The sequence below is a fragment of the Falco rusticolus genome, chromosome 2 (assembly GCF_015220075.1).
Source record: "Falco rusticolus isolate bFalRus1 chromosome 2, bFalRus1.pri, whole genome shotgun sequence".
Classification (NCBI taxonomy): Eukaryota; Metazoa; Chordata; class Aves; order Falconiformes; family Falconidae; genus Falco; species Falco rusticolus.
Genome location: NC_051188.1, coordinates 20121320 through 20148689, shown reverse-complemented (window position 1 = coordinate 20148689; position 27370 = coordinate 20121320). Strand labels below are relative to the sequence as shown.

The window sequence follows — 27370 nt, the reverse complement described above, 5'->3', positions numbered from 1 at the left end:
TGCAGTTAGCTCTATAATGTTCACATTATCACAGAAGGGAATTCTAACACTTTCCGAACATTTTCCTGTCTTTCCAACACTCTGTCACATCTAGGGATTCTTATATATTTGTTCTAAGGGAGTGATTTTTTTTTTTTTTGACTATTGCCTACTATTTGGGCTCTTCCTCATTTTAAACAGTGGTTTTTATTTTATTTATTTCAGAATATTTATAGCAAGCCCTTGTGAGTTGCTTGCCCTCTTCTGTTTTGTTGTGGTTTGGTTTTGTAACTAAGAAAAAACACCAACAACAAACCACAAACTGTAAAACTCCCTATTCCTTTACCAGTAAATGGTTTTATGTAGCATTGCTTTGTAAAGCCATCCTACCAGTGTGCAACTGGTATGTATACTGGTATGATGTAGTGACGTGTGATACTCTTGAATACATTTGTGGATTAAAACAAGAACCTTAAAGCACCTCCTTCTAGATCCTGTGACCAAGGAGATCTTGCTTTCCGTGAAGAATAAATTCAGGGCTTCTGTCTCAGTTGAGCACCACCCAACAGAACTTTCTTCTGAGATTCTCCGCATGTTTGAACTGATTTTTTCTTCATATGAAAGCCTTCAGAGAGACACTGAAATTCGGATAAATTAATAACAGCTACAAGTTTCTTTTAAAGTATTTGCAGGGCGACTAAATAGAAGCACTCATTTACAGAGACTGATGACAGCTAACATATATGATGCTTGTATATTTAAGATTGTAAATTTTTTTCCATTCTCTGGTGGTGTAATATAAGCATTTCTAAGCCTTTCGTAGACATCCTGTTTGGTTTGGTTTGAGTTGTATTTACTCTTCTATACAGAAATATAGTTCTTAGTCCAGGAAGACAAAATCACAGGATATTTCTGCTTTGGGGGTACTTGTCCTTGATAGAGAAGTAGTTGTAAGTAGCTGTTAAGTCCATAGGTTTTGCCATTGCCTGTTTGGTTTTGATCAGTGCTGTTGTTATCAGCAACTGCAACACAGGGTTTATTTCTTTTAATGTAATTCCACTGTTGTGATGAAAATTCCCTGGGAGGGCAAGCCCAAAGTATCTAGGTTAAAAATTAACAGGATTTACATTTTAATGTGTAGTTATATTTGGCATGTGGTGTGTTTCAGTGAGTGATACGGCAATCTAAGGCTGTTCTACATCTAGTTTTATGGAAGGCACCATGCATTCAGCCACTGTTTAAAACATTTTAGATGTACAAGCATGTTAATAATAGTGCTTAAACAAGACTGGTATTCTGAAACATTTTGAAAAGGTGTGAGTGACAGTCTTCTCTGGTGACAGGAAGGCAGTTCCTTTCATAGTGTTTCCCTTGAAGTGCACACGCTCCCTGTAAACTATGCTGGTGTAATGCCTTTTCGGGAATGCTTTTGGCACATTGTTGCAAACATAGGGTGTCCAGAACTATTGGAAGTATATGTAACCATTGACCGAAGCACTTTGAAGTTGTTTGGAAAAGCATGTAAGACCAATTCTGGTACATTTCTGTTACATTTTTTTTAAAAAAAAAACTTTTCTCCTCCCACTGGCACTAAACTCCTTACTATCTTAATTCTCGTTCCATTTTATTTACCACTTGCTCAGCCCTTACACAGATTATGGTAGCCACCTTCTTTCTAGTCTCTTTTATTCATACACAGTCATATATTTGAATCTGCACAACCATTAAATGTTAACACAGCACATCTGATTCATTTGCTTTTAAAAAATCTTGAAAATTTAACCACTTTGGGATTTTATTAGATAATTCTTGACTGTTGTCTTGCATACTGCTACATCAAATCTAGCTCTCTTATCCTCAGGTTTTCATCTCTCCAGTTTTCTTTTGAACCTGTGCTGACTGCTTGCTTCACCTATTTCAAAGTCATGTCCCATTTTTGTCATCTTTTCCCAGTCATGGTTTTGGACACACATTCTCATAGGTCCTTGTGTTTAGGTCAGTTACTACATCTGCCATTAAACAGTTTATTTTCTCCTTTCAATTCTTATTTATAAGCAGTGAGTCCAGAACTCATTTGTCTTCTAGTTCAGAGCAAAAACTGGCCTAGCATTCAACTGTCTACTATTAAAGCCCTTAACCTTTTTTTCCTGTCTCTACAGTTTTTACAGGACTAAGTACTACAACAGTTAAAAAGCTTTTAAAGCTGTAAAGAATCAGGTAAATATATAGCATCGTGCAGTTGGCATGAGTTGGACTGCAAAAATTCCCACCGTTTGCAGTTGCATTTCTCAAACTCAGACATATATAGTCCAGTTTTGAAGGGCGTGCAGTTAAAAAGAACCGCCATGTAATAAATGGATTATCTCTTGATGTAGTTCAGAACAGATCAAGTAGAGCTGCTATCTGAGTTACCCAAACAAAATGAGAAGCTATTTGAAAAGGGCATATGGTTTCCATCTACAGCACAAGCATACGTAAGAGGTAAACTCCTATTAACTTAAAAAGTCCTAAAGATTTGCAAGCCCAGGGTAAGCAAAAAGTTCAGATGGCTTAGAGCCTCTCCTAGCTCCTGCTGAGAAGGTGTGCTGAGAGACACTCCATACATCATTTCAGTTGAGAAGGGGTAGGAAAAATGAAGATGATATGGCGTTTCAAAAGCAGTGTGACCAGCAGGTCGAGGGAGATGATTCTCCCCCTCTACACCACTCTTGTGAGACCCCACCTGGAGTGCTGTGTTCAGCTCTGGGGCCACCACAGAAGGAGGACATGGACTGGTTGGAGCGAGTCCAGAGCAGGGCCACAAAGATGCTCAGAGGGCTGGAGCACCTCTCCTGTGAAGACAGGCTGAGAGAGTTGGGGTGGTTCAGCCTGGAGAAGAGATGCGTGCAGAAGAGAAGGCTCTGGGGACACCTTAAGCAGCCTTCCAGCACCTAAAGGGGGCCTGCTGGGAAGCTGGAGAGGGACTTTACAAGAGCATGTAGTGATAGGACAAGGGGGAATGGCTTCAAACTGAAAGAGGGGAGATTCAGACTAGATATTGGGAAGAAATTCTTTCCTGTGAGGGCGGTGAGGCCCTGGCACAGGTTGCCCAGAGCAGCTGTGGCTGCCCCATCCCTGGCAGTGCTCAAGGCCAGGCTGGATGGGGCTGTGAGCAGCCTGGTCTGGTGGGAGGTGTCCCTGCCCGTGGCAGGGGCGGGGTGAGACTAGGTGGTGATCTTTAAAGGTCCCTTCCAATTCAAACCATTCTGTGAGTTTAGAGGCCAGTAGTTAAGTGCCATGTATCATTTACACATTGCACATGGCATCTTTCAAAAATATCTAGCTCTTCTTCTCTTTAAAGATAAATGTATTTTTGTCTTCACATTTTAACTGCACTTTAATATGCATTGATTGACTGAACACCAGTGAGAAGTAGGTACAACACATTGTTCACTTAAGCCCACTGACTCTAAATACAACAGCAGTGTGATGAGCTTTCCCAGAAAGCTGTATGAACATGTTTCGTGGGCACGTTGCGTTTGAGATATTTATGTGGTCCCCCTGCCTCTGTGTGTGTTTAGTACTGCAACACCAGTGTGTTCGAGTGGTGTGTCAGCCTCAGTAGGGGAATGTGTAAGTAGGGCAGTGTGATAACTTGCAAGTTGAGGTGTAAATGTATGGTTTGTTAAATGAACTGATTCTCTGGCTTGTTAAAGCTTAGGCACTTTATCTGCCTTCATTATATTCTGTTAGGGGAAATGTGTTAGTTTCTGATTTCTATTTGTGTTTTAAAATGAGCTCTGCTACGGCTGATATTTCTAGAATTGAAACGTGAAATTAAAAAACCTTATAAACTGAGACTATTTTCTGTGTTATCCTTATATTTGTGTTAATTCTCCATTTGGTATGGATTCTAGTAACAGTGGAAGATCTGCTCTGCGTGCACCATTTAAGTCTGAACTCAACAAAATATAAAGAGTGGGAAAGAAAAATTAAAACAAAAAATATCAGGGTTTAGTTGCAAATAAACTGTTCAGTTTCTGCTTCAGATGTAACAGTCACTAATTAGTACTAGCACAGCAGAATTGTCTGAGCAGCTCTTTGAAAGAAAGTGGAGTAGCACCTCTTAGTGCATAGAAAGGGCTTCATTTATTTTTGGAGTATTTATATTCAGCAGTGTTAAGAGTAGCCAGACATAAGGCTATGGCATTCTCATCCTCTGCCTGTCATTCTTTTAGCAGTCTGTTCTCAGTTTCAGAAGTAGGTCCTGAGAAGCTGTTTTAATCTTTTGTCCATTTCATATTTGGGAATTTCAGGGCTGTTAGAGCTTTTAGTAATGTATTTGTTTATTTAGTTTCACATTGATAAGTAGTTGTTCAAATACTCAAAACTTATTTCCAAACAGAAATCAGTGCATTTCTTCTCTTCTTTCCTGGCTTTATGTCCAGGCTTGCAGTTTGATCTGCAAGGACAAAAAATACAATGTTGAAAAAAGTAAGGCAGATCAATTAACTTCATAAGAACATTTTATTTCTGATCTCATGTCTTTAACTTGATGTTGGTTTCGGTAACTGCTGCGTTTGGTTGAGACTCAAGTAATACATGGTTCACGTTCTGTATTGTGAAAGCAGAAACTACTTTTGTACATAATTATACAAGCTTTCTTAAGTATTACAATCCTGAATTTTCTGTAAGTCACATATTTCTATCAAATGGATTTCTTGTCAAAACCTTTTTTCATCTGTCATTTATTGCATCACACAAAACTTTCAAACCTTCAGCTCCACGCATTATCCTCTGCATTCAGCATGCATGCTGGGCATGTTAACATGTGCAGCAGGGTTTGAGGTTAAGTTACATTTTCTGTTATTTTGATCATTTCAAATTGGATTGAGTTGAAATTGAGATACAATACTGATACAAGTTAACTGCAAAGTTTTCATCAGTGTTACAGGAATTTGATACAGAATTGCTAAATCCATCTGTAGATCTAGTGTGAATTAGTGGATCCAATCCTAAGGCTCCCAGAGAGCCTGCTGGCACCAACTGGATTTTAATTACATCTCACACATTGGTTTAGTTATCCTTATAGCAGGTAAAATGAGTGATGCAAGTTAACTCTTCCAGGTCAGAGAAGGAAAAAAAAAAAAAAAAGCATTGATCCTCTTTTCAGAGGAGAGGGGAAAAATGTTTTATAGGTTTTTGGTTTTTATTCCCAAGGGAAAGTGGAAGAAGGCATATAGATGATGGAGGAAAGAAAGGCAATGAAAGGATATAAAGAGGCAAAATAAGTACATTATATGGAAAGGAGGAGAGTGAAGAAAGAAAAATTATGTTGGGAAAAATTAACTGGAAAATGTAGACTACTTTTTAAGCAGAAAAATTTAAGATGGAAAACATACAAAAGGTGCAGGCATATCAAAACACCAAATTCTTTGTAAAAGGAGAAAAAATAAAATGAACCGAAGAGGAAGACATAATTTTACATTTAAGGGAGAGGTAAGTATATATGCTTATTTTAAGTAATTTCTGACTTATCATCAGCTGCAAATATTTAAGTTTTAATAGAAAAACTTACCTTTTGAATGGAATTTGCTTAGCAGTGTTAGCAAAATCACATCACAGTGATCAGCGGTGTTACAAAAATCACACGTAAAGGTTATAAAGATTTTATTTATGTAATTCTTCATTTTTATTTAATGTATTTATTTTAATTTTAAAATATTTTTTGAAATAAAAGTTGAACAGTACAGTAAATATAAGGTTTTCACTTGGCTTAAGCTTGCTATGTTTCAGATCAAAAAAATCAAAGCCAAAAATTGAATACCATGAGTTCCTTACTAACATCGTAAATTAAGAGACTAATAAATAGATACAATTAATTTTCAGATTGCTGTAATGAAAGAAAGAATGTTGTTGCCCTTAGGCATTTCTCAGTGCAGGAAGCCAAGAAGGAAACCATAGTCTTCAGTAATGCATAAAGACGCCAGTGGCTGGCCAGCCGCTGATCCCTTGCCATGTTGACTGCAGAGGAAAACACTTGCATCCTTCTAGAGCCCTTTTATGTCATTCAATTCTAATTTGCCATCAACTATCATAGCTTTACCATGGGCATTCTCAAATTGGCATTGGAGGCTTGACATAAAACCACAAAGGCAAGTAAATTCCAAGTTAAAACTGAAACGTCATTCTTAGTTCACTCAGTTGTGCGGGGGGTGCTGGGGAGCATGTGGGAACACCCAGCGTTTGAAGCCCCGGCTGTACCCACACACAATAGAACAAGTTAAGGATGGAATTTCAGCCCAAGCCTTAACATTAATGCAGCATAGCTCTTTGTGGTTTGATTTCTTCTTATATGGCACTGTTAAAGACAGAAATAAGCCCTAGTCAATCTCAGCATCATTTTAAATTATGCTTACAAGAATCTTGTGCAAGCAATAGTAATAGATTCTTCTCACCGCTTAGCTCTCAGTAAATTTGGATTTTTATATCCTGCTTGCTTTGACTGTGCACTGTTGGAAACTGCTGATGTGTTAGATTACAGATCCCTTACTATCTGAAGTCCAGCCTTAAATACATAATTGTTTTCTACAGTATACCTGTCTTTGCTTGAAACTTATTTTGTGGAATAGAATTAAAGAGGAAAACTCTGCTTTTTGCCCCGTACGTGCATTTTTATGAGCAAAATGAGCTTTGACAGTGTTTTTAGAAACATCAGGGATATCAAATCTTCTTTATCTGAAGGACTTATTGGATGACTCAGGAAAAAGTACTTGGAAATTAGTCAGGGCTTAATTGAAGTAGGAGGGATACTGAATTGCTGAGAGAGAGCTTGCTCCCCATGCATGCTTTAGATTGGTACTTCGAAAGATCGATCTCAATTTTAAGTGATTGAATCAGCCTTTTCTTCTAAACATAATTTTTATTCAATCTTTGGTTAGCCATTTGGAATAGTGATTAGAATAGTTATTCAGTCATTTACCCTTCTCAGAGCAAATGAGAGTTATACTTCTAATCTTTTTTCAAAAACCCATAGCTCTCTGCTTCTTCCTGTGTATTTCCATCCTGTGCCAACTGTCTTTGGTGGGTCCGACATCCCTGCTTGCCGAAGACATGGAGAGATACATATTGGTGAAGAGAACGACGGTGAAGGAAAGGGATACTGCTTTTAAAAAAGCATGTAAACTGCTGTTATAGACTTGTCTGTATTTTGCATTTGACATTCAGGATGCCCATGTCCCTTTTTCTGAGACAATAGATTTGCTCAGGGTTAGGGACTGTCGTAAACTGTAGTTTCAGGAATAGCTTGATCACTGGCAATAGTAGTTCAGAAACAGCAGTTTGGTGTGAAGAAGTGATAAAGCAAAGAGTTTGGTAGTTATCCTCCAGAACACCTTCTGAAATTGCTATTTTGATTTGGAGATATATTTGTAGGAAATGTTATGCTCATTTTGTTTATTTAGGTTATGAGACTGGGTTTGTGCAATGAAATGGAAAAGAACCGAGGCAATATGAGGGTCATAGTTGGCAGTGTGGCTAACAAAAGTGTGATGACCAAAATATGGGAAAGATGTCACTCGAAGCTTCAATTAAGCCCTGGCAGTATGTTTAAGGAAGAAATTAAGAAGAGTAAGCGTAAGATCATCAGTACTGATCTTTAATGAGCAAAAATCCAACTATGTTCAATTTAATTAAAATTGCACAAGTAATTGTATTGAATATTTTTGTCGAATTATAAATGTTATGGCTTACACCTGGAGAGTCATCACTTTTTCAATGTCATTACAACTTGATTGCAAATTTCTAGTCTCTGATGCCAAACGTAGCAGGTTCAAGTCCTTAATTGGTATTAAACCAATTTGAACAGTATTATTGTTGGTCTTGGAAACCATTGTGAGAAAGATGGCACTTAAAAGGCCTTACATCATCGTGATGTGCTATTCGAGTATGTGGCCACTGATGCTAACTGCCTTCACTCTGGACAGTGAAAATCTCCATCTTCCTTGCATACTTTCTGGTGTGGCTGAATCATGTAACACCTCTGCCACCATCTCTTCTCCTCCAAGCTTCTACTCTCCAGCTATGTGTGCCTGTATTTTCATTCTCCCATGCAATAGAATTGCATGTTTGATATGAAGGGAGTTCAGCTTTTTTTTGTGGTGCTCTGTCCTTCCCTGCATCTTCTGAACTGTCTGTCCAGACAGCTAAAAAACCTCTGTAACTGCACTCCAGAACTGTCATTCTTACCACTTGTTATAGATGGGAGCCTGTATTAACCACGTTTAATAGAAGTGCTGGTGGTGTAGCTGTATGAAGCTCCAGTGGAGAGCCCAAGTCAATCATCTTGATAACTTCCCCATAGGCACTGGCGGGTTGCTGTTAGGACCAACTGAAGCTTTCTCTTGCCCCGGTTGAAAAAGCCCAGTTCACTCAGCTTGCAGATGTTCTGTAGTAAAAAGGATATCAATAAAAGCTTTCAGATTATTGTTTTCTTAGCGTTTGGGCAGAATGCATAGCCACTTGGGGAAATTTCAGCCTTATCCTCACTACTCAGCATCTTTGAAATATTTTTACCGGCTTTTTATTTTGTCTATACAAATTTCTCTCCTAGGCCATCAATGAGGTCTGCCTTGTGCTCCTCTACCAATTAAAGTGCAAAATAATGAGATATGAGATAATTGCGAACATTCTGCTTTCCGAATAAAATGTAGGGGGAAAGCAGAAATAAAGGTACCTGTCATCATCAAGATGGCAGGTCAGCTTTGTATGTACATATATACAAGCTGTTTTACTGCCATTGGAGTGCCATGAATTTTCAGTCTGAGGGCCACACATTGTTCAGAAGTAGTAAGCAGTTACACATGAGCAACTGAGCTCTGGCACAGCTCTAGCTGAGCTCATGCTGGTGTCCAGAGGGGTTAGAGTGCTTTTAGCAGACTCTGAGCTTCTCATACAGTGACAGGACATAGGGAATTTTGCAAAACCTTTGAAAACAAAGTAGAAGATGGCACAGCTGACGCATTTCATCCTGTAAGGTTTGTTTATCTTATTTGTGCCAGTATTTGAATTTGACTTCCCTCAGAAATATCACCCTTGTTCCCAAGGCTGTTACGCAAATCAGGGATGCAAGCTTCATGAAAAGAAAGGGGCTTGATTAATCTGTAGTCATGCGTTATTGTAATTCTGGTGGGAATGCGTTGTCTTCCAAATACAGTGCACTCTTCAGAGTTAATATGTGAACTTGTACCTATCTATTTTGGTTAAAAGTGTGGATTGCTGAAATTCAGTGCTTTGGTGTCAGTAGCAAGTTTAGCTTTGGACAGAATTCAGACAAATACTGCAAGACTTCAGAAACTTGAAAATCCAGTTGGTTCGAAGATGTTGGAGGATTAGCTCTTCTTGTCTGAACTTTTTTGTTTTGTATTTGTGTAGAAAGATTGCATTTCATTCCGTAATTTTACTTAAAGGAAACTGTGAAGCCATTTTCCATAATTTTTTTAAAATTCGCCATCGGGCAAAAATTGCTCATGTTACTATAAGAAGGAGATATTTTAATAAGAATGCTGCTTGTTAATACACACCAGTTATGAAATATTTATTTGATGTCTGCAACATTTGTTGAATCTTGTTAACTAAGCAATTACAGTCAGTTGTCTCCCAAAGTTTTAAAAAGAATAAAGCTAAAGTTCTCGTCACATTAGATTTGTTTTTAAACAGTGTTTTCCAGATTGTACAGGTCTGAATCCTAGAACAGCAGTACCGCTTGCATTGTAGGCCATGGTGAAGCTCCATACTACACAAGAAGCTTAAAGTAGTGATACTGATACAAAGTGGTCATATCTAAAACAAAGCAAACCGTGGCTTCAGACGCTTAGAAGTAGTGCTCACTCACCTTGCATACCAGTACATGACTGTTTTAATTCTAAATTCTGAGTATTCTGGGTTTTTTTCTTGTTGTTTGTTCCCCTTCCCCCCCACCCCCACCTTCATTGAAACCTGAAGTCTGAGGGAAGCAAACACTACAAGGGGAAACTAAAATTGACTATAACAAGGTGCTTGTATCATTCAGTGAAGTATTTTAACAAGTACTGCATGCTAACACACAGGTGCACAGCGTTGGGATTAAATGGCAAGTTGCAGCCATCTATTTAGAACTATAATTAAGTATAATATAATATATGGTGGTAATAATTGTATGCAGGCTATGGTTATAGGTTTGTTGGTTGTACCCCTTGTCTTGAGATCCCCAAACTGTACAAACATACAGTTCCCATATCCAGTTAGGGACCATGGTAGGCAGAGAAAAAGGAAACCTAACAACTCAAAGTTGAAATGCTCCATTCTCTTGTCTGATATCTCTTTGTCCACTGAACTGTTTTTTTCACTTGTTTTTCAGTGGACTTGGTTATTGGCCGCAGCTTAAGGTCCACCCTCTTGTTCCCAGAGTGCTTCATTCCGAAGGGGTTGGTTGTTACTCTCAGACCACACTGAGTCCCATTTTGGAGTTGCCTGTGTCAATGTCACTCCTCCATCTCTTTCCTCTACCTCATAAGCCTGACACTAAACCTAATGTGTTTTTTTTATTTTAACTTCAGAGCCCTGTCTGAGAGCTAGAAGCTGTCATCCCAAAACAACTTTTATGTTCATCGTATCAGCTAGCTCCCCTGCTGTCTTTGCCACTTTATACCAAAGTCCTGGCTTGTTGTTAGCTGGGTGGAGGAAATGTAACTGCTAGTGCTTGATTCTGCAATTGTTTGAACTCAGCAGAGGAGACTGAGTTAGCAGTCTCCATCCTGGAGGAATAGTAAGTTGGAACCGAAGTGAGAGAAATCTGATCGCAGCTCATAAGTGGTTCAGAGGGTCCCATTCTCTTCTTGCTTTCCCACTCCCTGGATGTGTGCACACAAACACACACACAGGCGCCCCATTACCTGCTATATTATTTGCATGTTCCCAGTTTGTATAACAACCTCCTATGCAGCTGGGTGCCTGTTACCTTGTGTGTCGCTATAGCCAGTGCTGACTTCAGAAAAAACAAGTGAGATGTTCCTGCTGGTCTCCCTCCTCCTGTGTTCACAGAATGTCTGCCTGTGTCGCACAGTTCGCCCCATGAATGCATCCACCACAGCAGACCCTGTGTTTTCACATCAACTGGTGAGACCCTCACTGCACCTGCAGCTGGTCTCAGTGGAACCAGGAGCTGGTTACACTGCCCTCTCTCAGGAGTAACCCAGTTTGCAAAATGCAGCATATACCAGCACTATAATGGACTACTCAAGTGCCAAGCAATCCATAGGAATGATCAAGGAACTGGAAGTTGCATGAACATGTAGTGACTCTTTGCTGGAAGATGTGATGCAGCACCTTGGTAGGCCATGCCCTAGGCTGTACCCACTCATCTGCATCGCACACCCCAGTGATGCCATGGGCACTGACCTAACTGCACATCCATCTTTTCTGACTTGTTCCGAGGATGTTCAGGTTGGGATCTTGGTACTTAGCCTTGGATTTTCTTGCTTTTCCTTTGCTTTCTCATGTCTTTGAACAGCCCTAAAATTGAGTGATGCTGCTGGTGGTAAAATAGTTCCGTGATTAATGTTCAAATACACACCACGTATTCTGAATTTTAGAGTGTCTCATTTTCCTATTGTCACTTACTTCTCTGAAACCCTAAAATGTAAGCATCTGTTTCACTGTGTCTGTGTCCTCTCTTGCTGCTAGTAAGTGCTGTTACTACTTTTCAGAGTACTGTCAACTTGTATGGTTTTGATCATGAGTCTCAATATTTAAGGAGTGTGTGGAGGGAGTTGGAAGTTTTTTGTTTGCTCAGCTAGTTGAATCTTTATGTTCGGTGATAATGATCTTTGACTCTTTTGTTGTTGTTTTCATTGCTTTTCCCATTTTTCTAACGGCTCTGAAAGATAAGCCCATACTTAAACTAGAACATCCTTATTCTCCCATCTTATAAGCTGTTCCACACAACTTAATAATTCACTTCAGAAGTAGATCATTTGCATAGATGCAGAGAACATTTCAACCTTTGCTGAGCCAGTCACTAACCTGGCAAAATGCTATTTGCTGTTTGGTCGATTTAGCTTTTTGTTGAGTTAGCAAGCTGAGTTTGGCTCTGCAAAAAGTCCAACAAGTAGCAGAGCTGTCAAACGAGGAGGTGCAAGACCAGGGGAGCGGGAAGCAAGGGCAGCCTTTGGTGACCAGCAGACCATTGATTTGGCTCAGCTGTGTCTCTCAGTGAAACCAAAAAATATTTTGAATGTAATTTAAGCATGTCATTCATTAAGACTATGCCATAAAGTCTTTAATACCTGGTAGTCTCTTGTTGTGGCTACCCACAAAATACTGAGGTTAATTAAGATCAAGTATAGGATTCTTACTAATTTCAGAGTTGGTCTACAAATGCAGCCATCTTTCTGCATGGATTTTTTTTCTGTTTCAGAAGGAAGATGTCATTTATGCAGAACGGGATGAAAGACTGTCTCTTCGGAAGCATCGCTTCATGCATTTTGCATCATTGGAATACGAAGGAGAATTCTACATGACACCGAGAGATTTCTTGTTCTCAGTAATGTTTGATCAAGTTGAACGTAAGTTGTTTTCTCATCATTGCATTTGTGAAGGCAAAGAAACTCGCCAGTCCCCTTAAAGATGTAACTTGCAAGTCACTGGAATAAGATCCTTTATCTGACATAAGTCAGCGTAAGTCAATATAAGTAAATTTATAATATATAAGTCAATTTGATCAAGTTGAACGTAAGTTGTTTTCTCATCATTGCATTTGTGAAGGCAAAGAAACTCGCCAGTCCCCTTAAAGATGTAACTTGCAAGTCACTGGGATAATATCCTTTATCTGACATAAGTCAGCGTAAGTCAATTTATAAATGTTGTGCATATGGATTCTCATAGGCACCACCACACTTTACACCAGTGAAGGGAGACTGATGATTTAGAAATCTGGTGACTTGATGTTAACATTTTATCTCTGCATAATTTGCATGTCTGATCAGTATATACTTCCTCAATTACTTATATGCCACAGAAAATAGTAGGAGTGTAATGTAATAGTGCTCATACCATTCCTGGCCCCTTTATCTGTGTCTATCCACTTCACCAGTAAGTACTCTGTGACCTTTTTTCTTAGAAGAGGCAGTGATGGGAGTGACTTGAATGAGTGTAATGAAGCATTATGCTTGCTTCTGCATTTCTGCTTTCACATTTCCTCTGGTTTGTATAAAACCTAATTAAGAACAGATCAAAATTGTACATATGTTTTTAAAAAAATACTTTGTAAAGTGTTCTTTTTGAGGAGAAGATAGGACCAATGCACAAATAAGAAGTGCATGGATTGTTGTCCTTCTTTCCTACTGGTTTTCTGGCCTCATTAACCCTGCCCCATTCCTTAAGCTTCTTTTATCTGTCTTTGTATCATCTTCTGTAATTTCCATGTTACAGAATTTTTTTTTAAATTATATGTGTTTTTTCTCAAAAAAATTGGCTTTTATAGCTTTCCCAATAATTGTTTGCTTTAGAAGGGTTAAGTTCTCCAAGTTTCAGAGAGGATTGTCTCTTAAAGAACAAATACTCTGTTAGTACGTCTGCTGAGGGAAAGAGGAGGAAATTCCAACTTTAATCACTGCCGTCACTTAATTTGCTGCAGTCTGCACATATTGACCAGGGGAGCATGTTGTCTAGCAAAAGCCATTAATAGTGTGGGATGCTTTGTCCAGCTAGCAGCAAATGTCCGAGTGACTTGGGGGTATTGAGCAGGAAATACAGAAGGGAACTCAAGGTCCTGTGTAAAGGCTTGAGAGGCAGGGAGGAAGAAGGAGACCTGAATGCACTTTGATTCAAACCTGTGGGGAACCTGGGGCAGAACAGTTTACTGAGCTGCAAGTGGTCAAAAAATAGGACACAAAAATCTGTAATAAAAGAAGTTTTCTTGTGTCTGCCAAAAATCTATAGGTGATAAGGATACGTGGCTTCACTGCTGACACACAGCTTCTAATATTATACAAAGCTGAATATATTTCCTTAGAAGGACTTTATGACCTTGAGAGTCATGGAGACTCTCAAATATCTTTTTTTATTATTATTATTATTATCTGTAAATATATGGCTAAGGGAAAGGGTTCTAGCTCCTACAAAACTTAGGTCATTAAGTTAAAAACCTAGAAGGGATTTTCTTTTAAGTTTTCCAGCCTGAGCCACTAAAGACAGTGAATACTGAAATTTTCAGTTTGAAGGTGTAGGTTTCAGAGAGTTGTCTGTGAAAACAAGGTTAGAGAAGTAAGTGTTTTTCATTCTTAGCAGTTCATACATATTAATTGGTTACTCCAACTATAGTAGTACACGTGCAGATTTTTAATGAAGTGGTATTGCGGGGTAAGATTTATTTGTAATGCAGCCAAGTTAATTTCAGCTACTTTGCTAATATGAGTAGGAAACAGTGTTAAACAGAAAAAAAAAAACGACAAGAAAAAACACGTGAACAAAAAAAATCTTTGCACTAATGCATATTTAGCATTTCAAACTGAGGTCAGGCTTACAACAATAGCATCATAGACAATTCATATATTCAACTATTAACATTTTTCTAGTGCTCCTAAACATTTTTTTAACCATCGTTGGGGTGGATTCTTTGGCCAGTAGCGTGAACACAATGGTAAGCAATTCTCTTCAAGTCATATTGCTTAGGATTTTTTGTTTTCTTGTAACTGCAAACAGACATAGCATTGGTTAGCAGAAAAATATGGTGGTTTAAGTATTTTAAAGGTAGCAGTTTGTTCATTGTGTTCTGAAGAGTTTCATACAAGTAAAATGAACAGACCTATCCCAAGTGTCGGTCCAGGTATATTCAGAGTAGATCAAGATGGTGAACTTCATAGCAAAGCAGCAATTATTTTTGGAAATTTTCTGCTTATATCATAAAATTAATTCCCTTTTACCCTTAACAGTGGTTTTAGAAAGGAAAACAGGCATGCCACCACTAATTCTAGAAAGCCCTTCACTTAATGGCATACCAAGATGCAATTTTAGCATGTGATACTGTATACAAATGGTGACTCTTACATTGTTGAACTTAAAGCTGTATATGTTTTGGTTATTCTCTACCTGTTTTTGATTAATCATTAATTTAAAAAAAAAACACAACACAAAACACTCAAGAAAAATTTGAAGCACCCTGGCAGTAACCATACATCTTCATAAATGTTTGCTTGGAGTTTGCCAGTTGGTTACTATATGTAATAATATGTAAAGCTTAGGGCTATTCTAAAGTTTTGTTTCTGCTGTCTTTTTTACAGATAATAAGCAGGAACATATGACCAGCTTCACAAGCTATTTCACCATGTACAGCGACAAATATCGCTGAGTTTGATCACAATATTCTGTTGCTTTGTTCCTATTCAGAGATAAACACTCCCAAAGGGGAAAAAGGCAAGCAAAAAGAGGGGATGAGAAGCAGTTAGGGGTTTGGGAATAGGGATCCTTGTCCGACAGCCTTGCCGGTTTTTGCTCACTGGTGATTGTCATTGGAGAATTACTTTGAAATCTCCTGATAGTTTTTAAGCATAATTAAATTTCGAAGAAAGTAAATGTGGTGTTGTGTAAACCAGATGAGTTGTTGGTGCTACATCAAAAGTGCTGAGATTAGAAAATGCCAAAATATTTTAGCTATGTCCAGATTGTCAAGTGAATTCCTGCACACAGTTGGGTGGAATTTATTACTGAAGCAAAAATCTTAGGTGTGCCCTTTGACAAGGTTGCAAAACATGCAATAAATTATGATTTATTATAGAGCACTTTCCCAGATAAGAAAACAGATCAACTGAAGTGCAAGTATATCAACTGTCATTCAGTCCAAGTGATCTTGAACCCTGCATGATAGACCTTAGTTCACTAGTTCTGCTCATTTGTTCCCTGGTGCATGGGTTTCTCTATTACTCATTTTCTTTAAGGTAGGACAAAAGTTGTGAAATCTTGGCATTCCTGATGATTAAATCACACCCGCAAAGTTATTTACTGTCAGGGTGATAATGAAGAAAAATATTTACAGTCCTGTCATCTAAGGAGAATGAGCTGATAACAAATGCAGTTTCCTGACAGACTTGTTTTGTTCTGCATATTGACAAAGCAAAGAACTCTATAAAGGAAGAAAGGCACTGTCAAAAAAAATTTGCTTGCTTTTAGATGCAGCATTTCACACTGGATTACCTTTGTAAATATTTGCCTAATTCTATTACTGTTAGTTATTTTGTGGAAGGGAGCAGTCACCTCTTTATAAACAGTGGCAAACAGTAAATGAGATGTGGTAGTGTAGCACAGCATTTGTGCCAGTATAAAACACCTACAACAGTGTTTTGTACCGGTTAACACAGTGCGTGCTAAATGCAGCGTTGGAATTTTTGGATTCGTGGTTATATGCCATGTAATCTGGTGTTAAAACAATGTTACCACAGGGCTGTGTGGCAAACAATTGCAAAACCAGCCAAGTTTTCCCAGTAATCTGTGGGATGTGCGTGTAAACCATCATATCTGATGCAGTGATAGTTTAGTGAAAAAGTGTTTTGTTACTCTTCTTATCGTGATGTAGAAACTTCTCAATGTCTTGTAATACCTAATAAGAATAATATGAACTTGCTGTGTTGCATCAGAAATTCTAACCTTTTTAAGGTAACAGGTATAAGAAGGATAAAGCTCAGCTGATTTACATTTGAATTTACAGTGCAGGATTGTTTTTAAAAAGACCCTTCCAGCTTCACGTAAAACTTGCGTTTTAAACAGTTGTGTATATTTAGACTCATATCCCAGATTATACAGCCAATACTGTGTTAGAACTTATCCACGGAAATTTCATGTCTGGTGTGCTGCTGTTGTAGAACATGTAAGAAAATCCATATTAAATTTTGAAAAGGACTACAGATATAAGAAAATGAAGATTTTGCAGTATGTTAAATCTGGACTGTGTTTATGTTCATTTTTTCGGAGAAGATTATTCTATTTCAGAAGTACGTTCCTCTTGCAAGCCGAAGACAAGCATTCAAGTTAGCTTGTCTTATAAAAACAGATTTTCCTGTGTTCTATAGCACCAGGGTGCCAGAGGCAGTATTTCCACGGCAGAGTCCGATCTGTCAGTGAATATTATTGTGTTCTAAGTTTCCTGGGAGAAGTCGGTCGAGTTTGTTAAACTCTCTGTGAAAACATGGTTGGTGCAAGGTGGTGGTATGTTTGCAGGTAGGATGCAATGTATGGCTTCGTGTTGTTACAGCACCAGCATGGTCTTGATGGTGAATGAACCTGAGGGAGGGTTATGGCGCAAGGCTGCAACAGCTGGAAAACTGAGTTCCCCATTGCCCTTAGTGGAGATCAGTGTTGGTGCAGTTGGTGGCGTTCAGACAGCCAAGAGGGACCAGCCAGTAGCTGGGCATTTCAGAACGAGCTGGGTCCATATTTTTGTTTCTGGATCTTGAGTATTTGCCTCTAGTGGGAGTTCAGATGCCTATACTTCAGTGTCTTCATTTGTCATTTGGACCTGAATTTCATACGTGATAACTAATCAGACCAATATGAGCTGTGCATGAGTGTCAGATCTAAAACCTAGGATTCAGAGTCAAAGACTAGGATTTAAGCTTCAGTAAATGGAAAAGCTCCATATGGGAAGCGAGGACTGAAATGTTATATGGGGAGCCATTGGCACAACTGGGAACTGAATTCAGTCCTCCTGGATTTCTAATGTGTTTTCTCTCTATCTCTGCATTTAGTGTTTTTTAGGACTGATATGGTGGTGTTGCTCAAATCCTCCAAACGCAGTAGAGAGCTCTGCTGAAAGATGACCCCTTTCCCAGTGCTAGGTGGAAGGTAAAGTGAAGCAAAGACAAAGAAGCAACATGATGATTTAAGGTCATTGTATGAATCTCTTCTGAGTTTTAGAAAAATGAAACAAAATCAACCATTTCTAGCCAAACTTCTTAGTCATTATTGTTTACTCATTTCTTAAAGTAGGTTATGAATGAAGGAAAGTAATGTTCCTGTTGAAGGATCTGCACACATAAGCAAAGATAAGCAGACTGCTGAAAATAGCTGCTTCTATAATCAACCCATACTGTGAATTTTTCATCTTCAGCTATCCTTCATCACCCAAACAGCATTCAGAAATCCTACCACAATCCTAAGAAAATCTTTAAAGTAACATATTGTATACATGTGGCCTTTTCCTTTCCCTTAAGTGTCCAAATACAACACTAAAATTGGTGTTCTGGATAAAATATTAAATCATTTTGCATAAAATGTTGTACCTTAACCAATTGTTGGTAAATAGGTAATCTAAATAAGATAGATTGGCATGTGCCCTCTCTTGAATTTACCAGCTTTATTACTGCAGAGGAGAAGAATACAGCCAAGAACCAGCTCTTAGTAATTGAGTCAATCTGTTCCAACCTTGTCTGGTCCATCAGAGACTTTTTCTATCTTTTTCTACTTTTCTCCTCAGCAATAGTGTGTTAACGCTTATAACTCGGTTACATAGGCTGTCTAATGCAACACCAATGATCTGCATGGGATTAGTTTATCTAAAAATTAATTTGAAGGGAAATATTTCTGTATCTAGAAACAGTCGAAATACTGCAGAAATTCCTGTAATCTTGATAATGCGTATTTACATCTGGACGTAAGCTTTGTTGTGAAACCAAAGACTAATGCATTTTCATAGCAGTTGCATCAAGGCTCTGTGTAACAGAATCACAGATGGGATTGTGGAGGGGCAATGGAGTCTTCCGTCCCACAGCAATCAAATCTGGTTTGTTGGCCAGGTTGCTTTTTTGGTGTATTAATCACTGGCCACCGCACTGACTTTGCTTGCTCTCATTTTTCAGAAAAACTTGTTAGGTTGAGAGTCCAAAAAATAGATGCAAGAGGTGCTGCTGTTAGAGCAGAGGGGTTAGGTGAGGAGGGGTGGCTTCTGACACTGTAGCCCCTGCAAGCTGCAGCAGTGAGGAAGCATGCATGGTCGGGTTGGGTAGCAGGAGGAGGCACAAGAGCGGTGGTGTTCAGAGGAAAAGGAATGATGGAGCAAAATCACTTAGGAAGCAGCATGATTTTAGCATATCATTGCACAGGGAGAAGGTGTCCTTTTTTTCCCCCCTGTTCCATTTCCAGGCCTGGAACCACATTACAAGACAGTGCTGGAGGTACCTGGAATACATACCTTGTAAGGTCAAATAGGATATATTTTTGACCCTTAAAATTATACTCACGGTATTAATTACATTTGTGTTTTTGTGGTTATGTCTGCATGAGATGACAGTAAAATTGCAATAAGCTCATGGCTTTGTTAATTCTTATTTTTCCCTTTGTGGCATTGCTGACTAGCTGGAGAATGACACTGAATCAAAGTTCCTGTCTTGATTGACTGCAGTGCTTACAGATTAGGTAAAAACTTTGGCAAGATGTTATGTTTTGAAAATACATTTCTAGCTATTCAGTTTTCTGAAAAACAATTGTTAATGAGAACATATATTGCAACTCCTCAATGAATGAAAGCAATTTTTTTAAATGCAGCACAGAAATAATGCCAATAATGAAACTGGTCAGGCTTCAGCAGAGTAGTGAGCAAGAGGCAAGTGGTCCTAATACACATCTTGAAGGATTTAGTTACTTAAAGTGTGAAAGTTATTGGTTATTTAATGGCATCTGAATGGAAAACAGATTCCTTGAAATGAATGAAAATATATTGTGGGCATACAGAATACTTGTAGTACAAGTAATGGAAAGATCTGGTTATTAATAACAGGAGTCTGCTTGTTGTATAAACATTGGCTGCCTGAATTTCAGAAGTCTTGCAACAGTTTCTGCTTTAGTCAAGTATTCCAGTTTTGTGACATGCTGCTGTGATATTTAAAATACTTAACAGAGAAGTCACATCTTTTTATACATACGAACAAATTTCAAGAACTCATACAATCATTCTTCATCTCTGAATATTTTTCCTATTTGTAAAGACTCTTTATTTTTGTAGAACACTACACACAGTTTCAACTACATTTACAACATACTGTCAGCATACCACAGAAAATATCTCTGGGATTTTTCCTTGCATGGTTCTGAATGCTTTTTGACAGATTACTTCAGTATTTATTTTTTTTTTAATAAATTCAGTGGAACTTAATGCATTCTGAAACATCCTGCTTAACTGACAATTAAGACTTAACAGATGTAGTGTGAAAATCAGACTCACTGAATTATTTTCACTCTTAAATGTATTTTAATTTCTTGCAACATACATCCTTAACATAGACAGGTATTGATTTGTACCTAAGAAGTACAATCTTTTTTTAAAATGCCTTGGGTTGCATTCAGATATTTAAAACTGATGGGGATCTGGTGGACCCGTGGTGGATGATAGCAGGTGCCAGGAGTGCAGGTCAGGCTCCTGCCAAAATCTAGCATGCATTCTAACCTCACATTTTCAGTTGTTTGTAACTCTTTCAGTGCTGATGGTTCTGTGCTTTTCTTTGCCAGCACTGCATTTTTATTGTATTAGATTTATCCTTTTTTGAGTAATCCTGATACAGTCTGATTTCTTTTTTTTCCTCTGGACATTCTCATAAGAGTTATGTTACATGATGGGTTTTTTTTTAAATTATCTAAGGTAGAAGCATTGCGTATCAATCACTTTCCTTCTAGGCAGTAGCAGCAGGCAAGGTGTGCAGCCTGCTTTGGTAGATGAGAGGAGCTGTCCTTACTTGCCAAACGGCTGGGGTCTCCAGGGAGACCTTTGAGAAGTTCCACTGCTCCCTGTGTGGAAAACACTGGCATCGATTTCCTAAGGGAGAAACTACTCTGGTTATGTTCTCTCTTTTTAGTCCCCAGCCCTGCACCTGCAGTGGGTTATAGCACAGATTGCGCTCAGTAGCCTTTCTCATCTGCTGTGAAACAAAAGCAAATACAAAGCTCAAAGACTTTTTTCCATGTGTAAAACACACAGGTTTCTCTTGTTAGAGCCACCTGCTTGCATGGCAGTGCCCTCTCTTGGGTTTACCAGCTTGATTACTGCAGAGGAGAAGAATACAGCCAAGAACCAATTCTTAGTAATTGAATCAATCTTCCAGCCTTGTCCAGTCCATCAGAGAGGTCTGGTCCTCACACCAGCATCCATAATGGTGGCAAGGACCTGGTCATTCTGCTGCCTACATCTTTAGTTAAATATCTTTCTTCTCAGACCTGGAAATGGCTTGTTCACCTGAAAGCGTAAGGATTTTTCAGCAATAGCTAACTAAAGATACCACATTTTTCAACAAATCCTGCCTTGGTTCTTCCCAGATGAAAGGTAGGTAGCACCACTATGAGGTCCAAACACATCCTAATTGGCAGTTCTTGGCTTTTCTGCTTAGCTTATCAGTATATGGAAAATGCCAGTATCCTGGGACGTTGTTCACCAAGAGCTGTGATTCTTCTTGGCTTAATTAAAAAATGGGCTCCTTGTATGGAATTTGAATATAAAATATGGCCGAGCCAGCTGCCATTTGACTTTGTTCAGACTACTTCCGTTTTTTTTCAGAAGAGCTGATGTTTGAAGTCTTCAGAATGATACAGCTCATTTTTCAGGTGCTAGCCTTCTTTTCAAACCTTGAATGCATGTCCTTTGTGCTCCTACCTCTGATACAACTGGGACAGTGAGTCTTGCTGCTGCATTGGTGTTGGTAAGCACTTAGTAGGTCATGTATCCCACTAGAGAAGCTGCCAGTTCCAGAAAACAGATGACTTTTGTCTTTTTTCGTTGCTTTCCAAATGTCTTTTGGTTTTGGTTTTCCTGGGAGAGTGAGATGTGTTTGTTCTTAACAGTGGACTGGATCCAAACAGTTGTGAGCCTGACAGAGCAGATTCTTATAATAGAGAATACTAAAAGTAGTCATTTTGTCTCATGTGCATGGTTGTCTGCTTTTCCATTGGGACTGTATTTATTTACTGTGCCTGACAACTTCTGAACAGTCACCCACACCCTGATGTAGCAGTTATTTCTTCTCCATGGACTTCTTGGTGACAGAGAATGTGAGAGCTCCACTATCACTTTCTTGGGAGAAAATGAAATCTAATGTTAAAAAATTTCATCTGCTTCTCAGGCTTTGTTCGAACTGGCAAAAGAGAGCAACTATTTAGCAGAAAAGAGCAATGTTGTTTGTGATGTGTATGATGGTAAAGACAGTCACTGCTGCTGAAAAAGTGAGAGAGGCTTTAAAATCAGTATAGTCAATTATTTAAGAGTACAGTGGGCAACATAAATTACTTTACCCTTTCACTAAAAGAAAGCGTCTGTTGTTTGCTTTTCATTCGTGCCGACTTCGAGAATTATAAAAAGCCTACTTAAAATTTGATTCACATTTCAATTCAATTTCTTTCCTCTGCAGCTAAAACAAATGCTAATTTCAGGAGGACAGTCCCTATTCTTTATGTCCAGTAAAGAGGAAAAAGGCTATCTGCTTAGTTGTACCATTGTAAGAACACTTGTATTTATTATCACAGCTCACCTAAGTTAATGTGTAATATCTTGTAAAGTATTTTTTAAGGGTTTGTATCCTCTATTAGGTGGTACTTAATGGCTTAGCGCTTGTTTTTAGCATTTAATGGCTAAGTGTGTCAATTTATCATATATATTCTAAAAGTCAGCACCTATTTTAGCAGTTTAAACACTTAAAAATATTTACATTTTTCATACTCAATTTAAAACCATTTGTTACCGCTGCCTATATTGGAAAATGGTGACACAGCATCTGCTCTTGCTGCTTGAAAACTCTTCCGATACCCATCCTGAAATTTTACACTGTCTTTTTAAAGCCACTCACTGTTGTGCCAACATTTCCCATTACCTAAAATAGTTTTTTAAAAATTTTGAATCTTAACTCTGTGATGCATTATAGATAATTAAATTGTCACTGAGCACTGGTCTTGTTAGGCAAAGCAACCCCAAGTTTATTTTTATCTCCTCTGGCTGTGAGGCCATCCATTCCACTGCTTCTTATAGGTAGGTTAATTCCATGCTTTTCTGAATTTGATTTTTTTTTTGTAAAGCTAGCTTCATTCCCTGGCTAACAGCACAATCCACTGGCAATCACTACAGCCTTAGGGATGGAACAAGGATTGAAGTCAGGAACTTCTTAAATTAATACTGTTGCTGAAACACCTAAATTGTCAAATTGCAGCTTCAATCAAGGAGGAAAAGGGTAAAAAGCAATGCTCACTAGAGCAAAACACTTAGACTCATTTAGCCTGTGCTTCACTTTACAATCACTAATTGCAGAACAGCTTCCAGTGCCATGGGTGTTTTGGTCTTCATTTGTATCTCCATGTGTCTGCCAGGCTGAAGGTAGTACCGTACAGCAAATTCTTTTCTGCATTCTTAGGTGAAGAAATTTTTAACATAATCATGGAATTGTAATTAAGACAGAGAAAAGAGAGATCTGGTAAAGAACGTTCTTTTAGAAGGTTATGTACAGTCAAGGGCTTGATGACCTCAGGTAATACAACTTTGCACAGGAACAGGAGAAATTGTTCATTTATTCAGTCTGAGATTGCTCTTAGAGGAGCAATTAGTTTTATTAGAGAAGCTGAGTATGGCAGAAAGGAGACAATGAAAGGATAATTAGAGGCAGTGGACACAAAAGCCCAGTATACTGAAGACTGCTACAAGTTAAATGAGATATTAGTGAGAATTTTGATGTAAAGTGTATTTGTGGATTTAGGTTTGCCTCCTCCATTACCTTCACCGAATAAATATTTCTGTTCTGTTTTGACAGACCTAATACAATGTTCCCTCTGGTGCTTAATAGCATCAGAATTCTTTAGAAAATCTGAATATAAAATTAAAGCCAGGGTAAAGCCAAATATCTTTCTGAGGTTTGTTTCATCAGATGATTTGAATTCAGGGGAGAAGGGTTTTTCTCTGAGGAAATATTGGCAATTCTAGAAAAGAATAACTTCATTTTTTAAAGAGACTATTGATCCTCTTTGTCTAGAGTTCTTTTTTTTTTCCTGCCAGATTTTTTTTCTTTAGCGTGTGAGGAATTTGAAGTCACAGGGTCAAGAGATGGTTTATCTTTGCTTCTCTTATTCAGTCTACAAAGTTCACCCCTCAGAACATAGAAAGTTTTCTAGTTGGTTCATGAGACTTCATTTTCTACTAGCAGGGAAGGCTGATGGACATCATGTCAGTAATTTATTATTAAACTTACTACTAGCAGCATTAATTTTTTTCTAAGTTGCAAATTAACCAAACCATTTTGGCCACTACAATAAGGCACAATTAACATCTGGTTTTAAGCTCTTCTATGATTTTTCATTACTTTAGTTCTTTCCATTCTTTAGGGGAGTTCTCAGACTTTTCATGATCCTGGTCCTCTTCCCATTATTACCTTACCTTCTGAGTAAAGGCAATGTTTCAAATTAGTTTTATGTAACGATCTTTTTTCTGGTATTCTGAGAAACTAGCCAAAACTAGATCTCTCCATTAATATTTTTGTGTGGCAAAAATAGAATAAACTTTTCTTAGCATAAAATACAGGAGCATTGTGTTATCACTTGCATACCCTTGGAGCCCCTGCTGTAGGAAAACTTCCCAAACATCTGTTAATTGCTATGTGACAGATGTTAAAGATGTACAAACAAGTCAGACTCAGCAGGGGCTGTTGCTGGTTTGCTCAGAGTTTCTGTATGTGCTAATAACAGAATGAGCTAATCTTAGAAACAGAAAGAAACTCCTGGCTAATTTAAAGTTAAAAGCAAGAATGACATGGACCATCAACTGAAGGAAAGCAAGTCAGTCAATGAAAGGAACTCCAATTAAACATGAGAACGAAGACAGAAAGAAAAGCTAGAGACTGCAATAATGCCTGAACCTACAGAAGTAGTGAAGTAGGGCTGTGTGGGATCAGTAAATGCCCAGAGCAGTGGACAGAGTCTTCTGCAGGAAGATTCCCAAACATGGTCATTAGAATGTCCTTATGTTCTTATGGTGGCAGTTGGGAAAAGTAATATCGTCATGGGGGTTGTCTGCACTAAAACAGTCTTCCTAAAATTTTTGAGTAAGGTTGCACATCAGAGCCTGATAAAGGGAAGCAGCTCCTTCTGGAAATTCTGACTTGACAGGATCAGCTTAATTCAGCTCTGAATAGCACTTCCCTTTATCACTAGTCATCTTTGTAATCTCCAGGAATCTAAACCAGCTGAAGTTAAGTGCTACAGTACTGCACCTACGCCAAAAGTCTCTTCCCCTAAAATAACATTATTATTCTTTTTTTCCCTTATGCTGATTCACTAGTCACTAATGGGAATTACTTGCAATTATTATGATTCTGCTGAAGAAGAAAGTGATGCATTAGGTTCTGCTGGAATAGATATCTGATAATTCAGTTCATGCTTTTAATTAAACTAATTGCAAAATGGATGTGTTTCTTTGGTGAGTGTTTATTCACCCTTTTCTTTCAATGGATGATGTCAGGAGAGTTTGGGAGGATGAGGACCAGATGGTTAATAGCACCAATTGCAAAAATACAAGTATCTTGAGTAAAACCATAGAATATTAGCAAGTGGATCCAAAACAACTTCTGTACTTTCTTTTGTTAAGATTTGTTAAATATTTTGGAAGTTCCACTTACCCACATTCAACACAGGTGGTAGTTAATTTACTGAAGCATTTCCACATTTCTAGTAAAGAGGGTGTTTTCATCTCTTTTTTTCCTCTTACACAAATGTCTTTGTTGTTTCTTTAAGAAAAGTCTGCTGCAAAGCAGAGGAGGATAGGAGCTAGAGCTGCAACTAGCCCAGGTCACCCCATACAGTAACTGAACACCATCTAGTGGGTGTTCACTTAATCCTTTCATTCCTAAGCAGAATTTATAAATTAACTATTCCGTAAACTCAGGAACAATGCCCTCAGACGTCTAGTCACTGTAAATTGCACGTTCGTGAATGGGGCTTATGTTCTGGAAGATAAGCGTAATAAGGTTCTGAATTTTTTTTGGCATTTACCGTGCTCTGGACAGCAAGACAAAATGTCCCAGCCTTTAAGCTTAAACACAGAGCTCTCATTAATGAAACTGCCAACACAGAATTGTTTCCTTTCAATAAAATGCCCAAGTTCACTGTTAAGTCCAGTACTTGGTGCTCTCATGTCTTAACAAATAAGGCAAAAGTGTTGTCTCTCCCTTCATAGGTCGTCAGTGAGAATTGGAACCAGGATGCAGTCTTCAGCTGCATGAGAACTTCGATGCCTTTGGTATAAGCAAGGGGGGAAAATCCTAAAACTCTGAATTAAACCTATCAGCTATTGCTTGTATTTTGTGTTAGTGTAGGTTACAAACGCACCTAAACTCGTATTTTCCTTTTGTGAAGTTGTTCAGGTGACTGTATTAAATTAGGGACATCATAGCCCTTCTAAAAAAAATGTCTGCAGGCATATTCAAAACCCAACTGGGCATGGTCTTGGGCAACCTGCCTTGGCTGACCCTGCTTTGAGCTTTCTCCAGTTGTCACCATGAGAAGATAAGGACATTCCAACTACCATGATGAGCTCCAGAGCTTCCAACTTCCGCTGTTCTGTAAATAAGGCGATTTCCCTTTACCACAGGGGAGCTCCACTTCATGGGTCTTCCCACAAGCTTCTCTGAAACCCCCAAGATCATCTTTTGCAACCACCAAAAAGGTGCTGTTTGCGCTATATTCCTATAGTTGTTACCACTGGGAAGGAAATAAAAACAGTAAGATGTTGGAAGATACGGGTTGAGTCTGTGGAGGATGTAGGGCAGCCCTAAAGAAGTCATATTCTAGACATCTGATGGAAGGACAAGGCATTAGGAGACTGGAACAGGAGCAGTAATTACCACCATCATTAGAATAGTGCAGCAATAGAAATCAGGCATCCTGCTGATGAGATTTCCAGATTTCACAATAGCAGTGCAGAGAGACATCAGCCATCTCGCTCTTTTGTTATTTTTTCTTCTTCCAAAGGTTTGACTAGGGGTTGCTGGGATGTGATGAACGCAAGTTTCCCGAACTGATATTTCTAGTAAAATTCCATTGTACTTTTCCAGTCAGCTCTCACCTCTTCAAACATTTTTTGCAGTATTTCTAAGAACTTTTATTATTTAAATGTTGCTGTAGTGGAAGTAAATTAATCTTTAAAAGAAAAATACTGTTTTAACAAAAAAGAAAGCATTAATGATGGTGTAAATAATTTTGATATGTGATAGGGTGAAACAGGAAAAAAGTGAGCTACTATATAAACTGGATCTAAATAGCTTTTTATATTTACAGGACTCTTGAGTACCCACTCAATTTATGTGAAATGTCAGTGCTCCCAGTTACTTTACCCACTGCAGTAATTTAAATTGGCTTGATGCACTAATATGTC

At 38.4% G+C, this 27370-nt stretch overlaps 1 protein-coding gene across 1 annotated transcript in view; it reads left to right on the top strand.

Moving 5' to 3' along the window:
* Nucleotides 1-27370, top strand: part of MICU2 (mitochondrial calcium uptake 2) — a 151464-nt gene that overhangs the window by 75400 nt on the left and 48694 nt on the right. The window contains exon 2 of the mRNA XM_037376196.1: nucleotides 12413-12560. Within this exon, the coding sequence (XP_037232093.1) occupies nucleotides 12413-12560 (148 nt within the window). The remainder of the gene's footprint in view (nucleotides 1-12412; nucleotides 12561-27370) is intronic.